The sequence below is a fragment of the Falco rusticolus genome, chromosome 12, assembly GCF_015220075.1.
Source record: "Falco rusticolus isolate bFalRus1 chromosome 12, bFalRus1.pri, whole genome shotgun sequence".
In the NCBI taxonomy this organism is placed as follows: domain Eukaryota; kingdom Metazoa; phylum Chordata; class Aves; order Falconiformes; family Falconidae; genus Falco; species Falco rusticolus.
In genome coordinates, this window is record NC_051198.1 from 1,585,446 (window position 1) to 1,597,730 (window position 12,285).

Genomic DNA, 12,285 nt, shown 5'->3' on the forward strand with positions numbered 1-12,285 from the left:
GGTAGAGACCAATTTCAGTATTTCATTAAGCACAATAATTGTTAATAAAAGATTTTTATTAATTGGCACTCATTCTTTAAAGTACGTACCATGCCATTTATCCCACTGATTTAGGCAAGAGGCAGTTCTGTAACGAGTGCTGCACGTTAGCACAGTGGGATAACTCTACTAATACTGACAATGTTAATTTGATGATTCTGTCCTTTCAACACACATTTTCACACCTGAACAGCATCACCCATACTAATTAACACTGAAAGGCAACTTAAAACTTCCTTTCTCTTAACAGGCTTCCTTAGAGGTTAACAAGAAGTTATAAATTCCAATAGTATTACAACAAACTCTGTAAATTCAGTCTCAAAAATACATGTCCACCTTCCTCTTAACAGAAATCAGAATGCGACCAACATCAGAACACTTAAATAATATATATGAGTCCCAAGCACTTATGTAATCAAATGTTCTCAGAATCCAAGACATTAACACTCAGCAATCTGTCACTTACTGCAAAATCCAATCCAATTGTTTCGTACTGCCTGTGGATTTTTTCTGCCAGGTCATCAAAGAGTCTAACTATGGATGGTTTTTCCAAGGACATAGCTTTGCTAAGCCCAGAAGAAACAATTGCTGGCCATGTCTGTGCAATACAGTCCCAATCATGAAGATTTGCCAAACATACTCCACTGTGATTTCCAAGAAGACAATATAAGGCACCCTGTAGAATGAAAGACATAATTTTAGAAAGTCAAAGCATTGCTCATATATAAGTGATATCTATCTACATAAGCACGCACCCACACAGAATAAAAATTAATCTTCACATTACCAAATCATTAAAATGTACCATAAACATTCAGCTACACAGCCTCACTGTCAAAATACTAAAGATTTTTCACAGATCCTCTTCACACTAAAGAACTGTTTTAATGAGATTGGAAGCCCTGTAATTAATTTATCCACAGAATGGCTGACTGATTTCTGATTTACATTATAGAGGAGATTGTTCAATGATCAAGTACCATACCTGGCCTTTTTGGGAACTTACTCATATTTGGGCTCCAGGCAAATACGCTCTTAACTAGGCACCTGAAATGATGCTGACTGACCAGGATGTGGATAACTACTGGACATGACAATAAAATGGTGGACATGACAGGTGATTGTGTGAGAAGCTGACAGAAGTTACAGACAGTGAAACAAAGGGTGGCTGGATTTCACAGGTGATTAGGTGGGAGTCACGTGAGAAATGGCCAATTTCACAGACAAATGGAGGGAAGTCTTCGGGACCTTTTGGAGAGCCAAGTCCTACAAGAACCACAGCGCCTAGGCCACCACACCAGTAACATCACATAGGCTAAGACTGCCTGGTAGCAGTATCAGAAAACACGATTCAGGTATGGTAGCAAATGCTGTTAAGTGTAGCAAAACTGGGACCAATCAGGAAAAAGTAAGTAGGCATGGGTTACTTAACTGGGAAGAGACAGGAATGGAGAAAGGGAGGTACAAGGATGGGCAGAAGAAAAATAATCATAAAGAAACAAGAAAAGAGATAATAAGATATGCAAACAATGTAATCACATGCTGTCTGATAGTACCTATCAGGCAGCTGGAGCAGGATAAGCAGCCATAGTTCTGACTGTAGGACAAGAGGTCCAGCTTGCCTCTGTGGCCAGGAGGCCTGAGGGGTGCAGAGGAGGAGGGGAACATGATGCTTTCAACACCTGGACGGACAGACGGCATGCTGGCATCACTGCGTCAGCACCCATTTCCAAGCATTGACAACATCAGCAAGTACCCAACCACTTTCTAACAAAACCCAAGTGATTTAGTATAACTTTTTTGTGATTAACTTTTGTCCAGTTCACACTATTTTCTTGTACTGCTACAGCTGACAGAACTGCTTAATGAGTTTTACCACCTTGGAGTATAACGTCTCAATTTCCATTTCATAGTTTAAAAATAGGTGTTAACACACATTTTTGTAATATCTGAACACAAAATTAAATGAAGAAACATATATAAACAGAAATTCTCTCTTGACAACCGATCTAATCCAACTAATTCATTACATGAGTCATGCATAAGCTATATGCCATGAAAATACCAGTCACCACCGATAAACAAGCAAATTCCACTTCACCATTAAAACTTCTCCTATAAAAACACTTCAAAAGACACATGAAACAAGTTAATGAGACAGTACTTTAAATTGCTTTTGAGTGACATCTTGCCGGTCAGGGACGCAGGAACTCCCAAACCAGAGGAATGATATCTCTGCAACAAAAACTTGTACGTTCCCAGAGCTGTGAAGAATGCTTGCTGAGCTTTACTTCTGACCTGTGGGAAAAAGGAGATATTACTAGAAAGTCTTCTGAACCAAATACATGCTATACAAACCCAACATCCTTACCTATTTTGGTTACTTATGCACAGATTTTACATTGTTTGTGCAGAGAAACAAAATTACTTCTAGAAGGTTGTAACAGCATGCTTCCCCTCACCCTTGCTCACAGTTGTTTATAAAAACTCTACTTTTGTTTCTAGCATTTACTTGAGAACAGCTACAAGTTAAAGAAAATTATGTTGCCAAAACCAGTCAAGGTGTTTTTAAGATAATTTGAAAAGCCAACAGCTAGAGTAACAAATACAGTTAGCAGAACTCTAAAGAGCCTGCAGACGTTGTGGATGGATCACAATTTCTATACACCACAGAGCTCTCACCATGTGAACAGTTCAGAATCCAACTGGTTTGTGTATTTTTAAGAACCAGGATGCCATCATAGCTACCGTCCTAAAAACAGACTTAGCATTCCAAATAGCATCATGAATCACATCATCACATCTAAAAAATCTCAACCTGGTATATTTCTTTTCTTTTTAAATTGATTTATTGTTTTCATAAGCCTAGACTTAAGTGCCTCAAAAAGTTTACAATTTGTAACCTAAGTCTGGCAGCCTCTCCACCCAGTTACTTGACAAAGGGGCTTAAAGTAAAAACTGCCAAAATTGGCAAACTAATGCAAATGAATAAGTAAGTATTTCACGTTGCCATGGAAATAAATTGAAAAGGAAAGATCCTGAAAACATAACAGAAAGAGATCAACAAAAATTTCCACGTATTCCGTTTAAAAGGAGTTGTTCCTTACCTGACCATATGGAACTTGTGGACAAAATAGAAGATCTCTGATCATCTCCTGGTGGGAAGTTTTATATTCACAGCCTTCCATCGTTAGCGTTCTCAACTAAATTGCATAGAAAACAATAAAGGACAGATTGTTTTTACATTTCATACATATAGGAGAAACACTAGTGCAGGATTATTGCACCTTTTGCTAAATGACAACATAACAAATCAGCTTTTCAAGTAAAGCAGTTAATGAAGATTTAAGTGAAAGTATTACCTCATGCTGCAACATAACTCTGTCTATCAGCAAAGCTCTGATATGCTGTTTCTTTCCTTGAAGCTGTAAACAAATACATAATTTGGTTTAGGTTTCAGTCCTCATATTAGCAACCTATACTGACTGACATCCCCATGGACTCTTTTTCTTCTAGAAACAGGCAAATTTCACGCAGAAATTCTCCTTGGCAGACAACCTTGATATTTTTGCCCTGCCTAAGTTTCTTATTTGCCTATTCTCTGTAAGCAAAAGGAAGCTGACCACAGAAATTTCTGGTCCAAGGATATATGAAAGCTGAGGATTACTACAATTCAGAAATGCTAAGCTATTTAGTCATAAGATTTCCAAATAAAGGTACAAAAGCACTGCAAAACAATATTCTTATCAAGGAATTAGATTTCAAAATTATGAGAACCAATTAGGACAATAACAAAAGTATGAAGAAAGTCTTCCGGAAAACTAGGAACTATTCCCATCCCTCACCTAAGCTTTAGAAAGAAAAAATCACTGACCCTGTTCTCCATTGATTTTTTCACAAGATTAAAGCTTTTCCATCGTGAATCAAACTCATGCTTGTGAGACCCTTGGAACTGTAAAACATCACTAATAACCTGTAGAAAGAAAAAGAGACAAAGAGTGATGATTTTGCTAAACAAGTAATCTTGTCTTAGGTATTACAAATTGTAAGCATACCTTTATTATTAGAAATAAAGACTTGGTATCATCTTCTGAATTATCAAGTATATAGCCTGCAGTTGGAAGAAAAGTAAACTTCATATCAGACAGTAAGACAGCTTTAAAAATTACCAAGAATTTTATTCCTACAAAGCTTTAAATCTAAGAATTACAGACAAAGTAAACAAACCAAGTTTCTCATCTATGAATTTATACTTAAAAGCACAACACAGTACTTTTTAGATAGAGAAGTGGGCTAAACTTACGCAGCAATTTCCTCGTAACCCTTGCATTTTTTCTCGGTAATTCTCCCTTGATAAATCTGCAAAAAAGGAAACATTTTCTCTTCATTGTACGAATAGCATAAAAAGCAATTTACAGATAAGTAAACCAGTGGAAGCCAGAACAGAGTATGCAGAAATAGCAGTACGGGCTATTATAAATAACTGTCCTGTAATATCCAAGGACACCACTTTCACAGGGCCTCCCTGTGTTTATCAAGTAAACAGTACATTTTTTTTATAGGTACGTAACTTTATTTGCCTGCCTTGACAGTTGGCTTCATTTGTAACCACAGACTAATGCAGATTATTTAACATATGAAAACAGAGTAACACATTAAGCAGGGTAAAAAAGAAATGCAATAGAACAGAGAGTTTACATTATCAGGTGATGAAGACAGTAAGAGCCAGGGGACTTACTCCCCTTCAATACATGAAAGGGAACAGACATCCCCAATCTAACCAAAAAAAGCATAAGGATAAACGACACAAGCACTCTCCTTGGAAAGTTTTAAACCAGAAAAAATTTAATTGCTGCGAAAGACCACTAAATAAATGCCCATTCTCTATTATATGTTATATGGCTACAAACTTACTGCTTGCAAACTAAGGGACCAGATTTCAGAAGTAGTATTAAAGCACCCAAAACCATTTAACAGTCTGATAGGCAATTACCATGTGCCTCAGCTCCTTATTTAAATAGCCAATCTTCTCTTGGAAGACTGTGAAGAATCCAGACAAAGCCTAAAAAATTCAGGTTTCTTTTAACGGAGCTGTCACAAACTTTAGCAGGTTATGCCTTGATTCCTTCTGTCTCTCAAGTGGAGTCCTTGGGCAATAGGTGTTGCTTATTGCACCTCATCTGTGTGGAAGTGCAAGGTCCCAACCCTTCTGACCCAGGGGTTGGACCTGAGCTCCCATTCTCAGCCATATTACTGCAGCAGATTTGTATCTTGTATTATCATCGCTGAAGATGAAACTGTGTACACAAGAACTTCTGTGTTGGCCAAAAATATCAAAACTATGGTCTCAGAAAGATCCTACTGTTTTTACAGCAGGAAAAAAAAAAACACAAAAAACCCCAAAAAACCCCCCACCACTTACAAGCTGTCTAAACAGAATTAAGATCTACTTACCATATTCAACACCAGTGTACAGTTTCGTCTCCTCCAAGGACACCAAACTTGGGACCCTGCATGAAAACAAACCAAGTATTACTACACATTATGTAAATCATTGACAGTGTGAATTTAATTGACATTTAATTCATTTTAACAAGTTAAATTTCATGCCAGTAGCACCAAAGGTGTTTGGATTTGCTAACAGTATACCTCAGTTCTAACACCGATGAACTGGTAACTGTCCCTGCGGGTCACACTGTTTGTCCAAGACAAGTATACCATAACGACACCACCTTGAACCCAGTAACTCAGCTTCTCATTTAAAGGAACCTCATCAGTTCTGTTAAATAGCCAGAGATTTGGCTACATAGTCAAACCTCGAAATATACTCATTAAATCAAGCGTGGATCCTAGTTGTCTTAGTTTAGGAAGGACAGGTGAATTTGACTGCTGAGGCAAAATCCTTTCCTGACAAGTTAAGCTGATGAAGCTTTTCTGACTTTGGTCCTTCCTTTATAAAATAACATACCCATTAATCACAGAAGTCCTACTTATTTCTATATGAAGTTCACTATTAATAACCTTATCAAAAAATAAAGCCATGCTTCTTCCAGGATTTGGGTTAAACTTATCAAAAATATTTATTTTAAAAGTGAATTATTAATCTTTTTTTATTTGCTTTTATGTAATCGTGGAAAAAAACCCCAAACCAGACTCAGATATCACATACCAATTAATTTAAAAGATGCAAGAACATATCCTACATGCACTTGGGGATTTTGTCTGGGTTTTTTTGGTGGTTTTTATTTGTTTGTTTGGGGTTTTTTTTGTTTGCTTGGGTTTTGTTGTTTTTTGTTTTTTTTAAACCTACAATCTCACCCCCTAAAACATTAAGGTACATAAGTTCAAGCTTTCAAGGACAAAATACACCAGTGTATTATATTAAACAAACAGTATTAGCAAGTAATCCCTACAAAAATAATCTTCACATAAAATTGCATTGACAGTATAATCAGAACAAAGCTAAGTGAAGCAATGCACATCTACTCCTGTTACAAATGCTGAACACTACATCAGAAAATGCTACAGATTCTGTATCTGAGCCTGTGCTATGAGATACTAAAATAAACTTTCAGATTTCAGTCAACGGCAAACTTCTATCTGTCAGAACCGGAAATAAGGGTCACATTTGTCCTGTGAAAGTGAACATAGTAGGACATGACTGCTACAATTATTGTGCTGACTAGATAAAGGAAACAAACTTGCAACCAAGAACTAAGTAAACTGACTTCACAACACTTGTGACAGTCACAGCTGCACCAACAAAACTCAAATGGCAATGTTTTTTTCCTAGTTGATTTAGACACCAAGAAGTGAAGACCTAATTTCATTTTCCTCATTGCATTCCTGGTAGCACCAGGTTAACTTGAAAATAAGCCATTCCTAGTGTCTTCCCATTCCCCCCCACCCCCCAAAACTCAGCACTGGCATAGGTGCTTAGGGTACAACTTGGCCGCTAATACAATTTCCAAAATATCCCACATCAGTCCAGTACTTCGGTTCTGAATAAATAAATAAAGGTTTTATGGTCTCACACACTTGCTCTTTGAGAACCATCTACATGACTGACTTCAAAAGTGTTTGCTGTGTATTTCTCCAAGATCAGATCTTTCCAGTTGGGAAGATACAGTGAGGGGATGTTCCTGCAGTTAACATCTGGCAAAAAAAGAACTGTGACCCTCACCACCCCAAATAGTATTACTTCTTCAAAAGAGTAGTAACAGATAAATCCAACAATCTCAGGCTGCTACAGTTTGTTTTTGGTTTTTTTTTACAGCATGCTCAATGTGTTGATAGGTAAATGAGCTCATAGTAATTTTTTCTACAGTATCTTTACGTATATTTACACTTAAACACCTTCCCTGATATAAATACACAAACTAAGTTCGCGTAAGGCTGTCCTACCTATGAGACAAGGAAAACTAAAGTGCAATTTCCCAGTCTTCTCTCAGGTAGTCTACAGAAAGATTACACATCTTCACACTTCCTTCCCACTCCCAGCAAAATACATTCAACAGTTCTTTGCCAGCTAAAGTTCTGAACCATTTCTCTAATACTTAAAACAAAGGAAAAACAATGCTCCACGATCTCTCAACACTCCAGGTTTCTGAGCAAACCAAGAGTAACAACTCAACACATAGCACTCAGTAATCAAAACCTAGTCTGGTATAGTCCTTACATTCACCATGACACTACTCCACAGGCAGAACCATTTATTTCAACCAGGCTACTAGTAGGATGGAAATATTATGTTCAAAATGCAATGAAGTTTTATAGCTGGCCCACAGACTAAGATCCATGCTAGTAATATTCAGCATTACGTCAGCCACTGAACCAGAGAAAACCAAGTATTTTACTTCAGACACACTAAAGGAAGAGGCATAAAACGTTCTTCTGAACTTCAGTCAATACTGATAGCAAGACTCTCATGACAATGCTTCATTCAGTGTATAAATAATACTGTGTTTCATTTTGTATCAACAGTTTTAAATACAAATTACCAGAACAAAGAGCATCCAAAATTATAGCTGGAACAGAAATTCCAGTTAAACAGATCTCTGAAGAATTTGTTCCCTTATTTGCCACAGTACAAAAACTAAAGCATCTTTATTCAAGAAAAAATTATGCTCTATGTTCTTCAACTTCCAGACACTTTACAGTGCACTTTTATTCAAGTCTCTGTGTACGTATTCCTCAGTATAAATGCAGTTCAGCAAGGAGACACAGCTTTTCAGAAACAAATAACTTCCAGCATCACTCCACTGAACCAATTGCAGAGGACATTTTTCTAATTGCAAAAATATACTCCATGCCACGTTAAGGACTAGATCAAGGGCTGCATCAACCTATTTTGACATAAGAGTTAAGAGACAACAGTCGAAGGTGAACAAGGAGAAAACAGGGTTACTCACCGTGGAGGAGTAACTGTTTCCTTTTCTGTGTGCAGCTCCCCCAGCAGAGCTGGGAAGTTTCCTGGAGATGCCAAGAGAGGTTAGCTAGCCCTGCCCCTCAGCATATAATATCACATCCTTACACATTTAAAAGAAGTCATCTTATCCTTGACCTGTAGCCTGAACACCTTCAGTGAAAGGACATTAAGAAAGCTCCTACCAACGTCTGTAGCAAGAGTAGAGCAATACTGCATCCTAACCAACCAAGCCGTATTTAAGAGAGAAACAAAAATGGATTTCTGAGTAACTCTGGTTTTGTTTCACTAACCAGCTGCTTAGTGTTACCTCATTAATAAGTAGACTGCAAGGAAGGGAAGCAAAGCAAAGGGGAACTTAAAAACATCAGTGAAAGATTTCTCAACCTTAGAAAGCTTGTACTGTCTGCATTTGAAATAATCTTTATTTGCACACCATTAGAATCATCATAACAAAAGGATGTCGATATCACTTAACAGTTACAGTGGTCCCTTAAGAAAAAGGGAAGACTGCACAGCAGCATTACTTATACCTGCACACATCTCGTGCAGCAGAGCAACCATTACACTGTGTTTCCACAGGTGCAGAAAAAACTGCATTTGTTTTTCCCCAGTTACATCAGCATAATTCACCACAGCTCTTGAACACCTTAATTCAGCCACAAAAAACTACCGCTGTCACAAAAAATTGCTCCTTGCAGCCTCTGGCAGCCTCAACTCCTTTTTTCCTTTCCCCTTGTAACTTGTAATCCATTTTACATTAAAAAGTAATTCACAGAACACACCTGAAATCAATGGCATCTCTACTAAAAATAAAGAGCTCTATGTGGAATAATATAAAGACACACTATTGAGTCATGAAATAATTTTCTATTTATTTGTTATGCATGGTACTTCAGAAAAGAGTTCATTCATCCTCCAAAAAAGATAAAGTTTAAACTCCTTGCTACTTGCAGGCTAATAAATAAAACATCAATACCAAGTGACATTTATTAAAGGTCTATTTTCTACTGAAATTTAACTATTCTTTTTAATTCTGACAAGTTTCAATTATGCAGTTTTTTTGTGCATGGTTAGTGCACAAACGTCTTTTTTAGTGAATTGCCTATCTCCTCCCTAAACCCCTGCTTGTGTATGACACACAGAGTAACACTAAGCACTTCAAATAGCATTAGCTATGACGGGATTTTCAGAAGGATATGTTATGTCATCCACATAAAACACACATGGCAATTTTGCTCCCAAAATTGGGAAGAAAAAAAATAAAATTCACAAAACTACACATAAGAACTGCTTGGTCTCTGAAAAAGCTGGAGCATTTTAAAACCTAAACCATTCACGCTCAAGTCCACTAAACAAGGAAATCCCTCCTCAAGCACTTCACAACAGTTATGCTGACAGGTATACTGGGTGTGTGTATGTATACACACAGAGTGTATGCTTTTGGGTATACTGACCGTACCCAAGTGTTGGTCAATTTAACAGTGTTTTCTGTACAAAATTTATCACTTTTCAATTCAGATGCTACCAGTCATCAAAAGATAAAAAAAGGAATAAGAGAAACTAATGAATCAACACGAAAACTTCAACGACTGACAGGAGATTCAAGGCAGCTCATGCCAGTTTACACACCTGTAGACAAACAGGAGTTCTAAAACTTTCACTCTAACCAGTATTTATTAAGCCATGAAAGTAAGGGCATGACTCGGTTCTGAGACCGTACCAGACCAATCCTGGGCTATTTTATTCAGTTTCAGCTTTATCAAACAATAAATAAAAAAAGAAACCAACAGGAAAAACTTTGTTCATTAACTAATCAAGAAGCAAATTTATTTTCAGTAGCTAACAAACTGCAGAGACACAAACCAGACTACTCCTGACAAGGAGAAATGAAGACAGACATTTTGAAATTATTGGGTACTCTGAGGCATTTGACTGAGCAACAAAAAAACCCCGAAACTGTAAAAGTCCATAGAAATGGACCAAGAGGCTTCCCACAAAACTTTTCAAGATGAAAAGCTTCTGTACGTGAACAGCGCAACAGACTTTTAAACATTATTTTCATAAAATGATGTTGACGAATTGTAACACACCATCGTCTATAATCAAACAAAACAGAATCCAGGGTTGAAAGTACTACTACATTAAATGTATTAGTACTACATTTTAAAGCAGAAAGGTTAAGAACTTTAATCCAGATACACTCATTTTCTTTTCCCAAAACAGTGCTCATAACTTTAGTTATATTCTCATCCTTCTAGAATACTACTACATTTAGGAAATACTGTGATTTAAAATTCATCCATCAAAAAACCCCCAAACCTTGCATCTAATGCATGGGGATTTTACGCAACAGGTCAGTTATGACAACCAATAATGAAATAATGAAATAAATATTTGGCCAGCTTGTCACATCTATGATATACAGTCAATACATAGTTTTCATAACTAGTTTTCCCTACTACTAAAGCAATCCCTGCCCCCCCCCCCCCCCCCCCCCCCGCTTACTCCCTCAGTCAAGTTATCTTGCTCCATACTAGCTACTGTTAATGACTGAGTCACTTCAATTAATGACCAAATCAGGTACAGTGGTCTTGTGCTATTACAGCCTGCTCCTAACGAAGAAAGTAGCCTTCCTCCTTTATTCCTGCCACTGCCTTCCCCTGCTTGTCACCCAAGAAAGATTGTAAAGAGACCCTCAAAACAATGTCTGCAAATATATGGGTAGATTTCAGTTATCACACACAAAAATAAACCCCATATGTTCAGGGAAAAAAACATCTTAGCAGCAGGAGCAGCCTGTGTGCAGATCAAGTTCACACTACTAACTGAATCATCTTATCTAGTTCATCATCCTGCTACACACAAAGTTTTAAAGTTTGTTCTACCCACATATTTCTTTTGTCAAGGTTCAAATTACACAGCTCCAAGCTCTCCCCCCATCTATGTGACTTTCATTCAGTGAGCACGCTCAAGGATTATGAAGGAACAAATATCATCTGTCTGTCTTGGCAAGAATCTTCAGGTATCCTTAACCATCAAGATAAAGGGAAATGTAGCTGTTACACCTACTCAGCTCTACTTTACATTCAGCACAAAGCTGTACTACCATGGCATATGATCAGCTATGGTTCATTGGAGTTAAGTGGTGTAGGAGGTATCTGACAAGAAATATCATGTGCTAGTTTGTTTTAAAGCATATTTAAATTAAAAAAAAAAAATCTACATGTATCAAATACCTGCATTCAAAAATATTCCTATACTGCTACTTTACAACAGTGAATATCATCACCACTAGTCATAACTACTAACCGTGAATACATAGGACTTAAAAAGTAAAGGTGTTCTGGGTAACTGGATTAGTTACTTTCAGTAAGAGTCCTTCTGTTTAAAATCAGAGTCCGTTATGTGCATTCTCACTGTATGTAACAGGCTTGGGAACGTAAACTGTGATCTTACAAAGTAACCCCCAGAAACTCGCAATACACTAACAATTAAAATCAAACTTTTTTTCTGTTTTAATGGCAAGTTCATCAAAAGACACCTCCTACATTCAAAACTGGATGTAATTTTATGAACATATGGACAGAAAACAGCATTCACAGGAAGTTGTTTCACACTGCTTTTTAAATCAAAAGAAAGATATCTCCGTCATTACAAATATTCCACTTATTTCTTGGGGAAGGAAGAGGAGGGAGTAAGGCAGCACAGAGAGGACATCTTCCTTCTTGGTACAATTCCCTTCCGTGACCCTTGCTAACACACCCATTAAAACAAAATATAAATTTCATAAGAAGCATCACTAAAATGAACACCATCTG

General features: G+C 37.2%; 1 protein-coding gene across 1 annotated transcript in view; it reads right to left on the minus strand.

Annotated features, from left to right (window-relative positions):
* Positions 1-12,285, minus strand: part of PSME4 (proteasome activator subunit 4) — a 69,154-nt gene that overhangs the window by 20,209 nt on the left and 36,660 nt on the right. Inside the window, 11 exon segments of the mRNA XM_037405927.1 lie at positions 506-715; positions 2,204-2,239; positions 2,241-2,288; positions 2,290-2,337; positions 3,147-3,242; positions 3,402-3,464; positions 3,914-4,012; positions 4,095-4,150; positions 4,343-4,369; positions 4,372-4,398; positions 5,494-5,549. Of these exon segments, the coding sequence (XP_037261824.1) occupies positions 506-715; positions 2,204-2,239; positions 2,241-2,288; positions 2,290-2,337; positions 3,147-3,242; positions 3,402-3,464; positions 3,914-4,012; positions 4,095-4,150; positions 4,343-4,369; positions 4,372-4,398; positions 5,494-5,549 (766 nt within the window).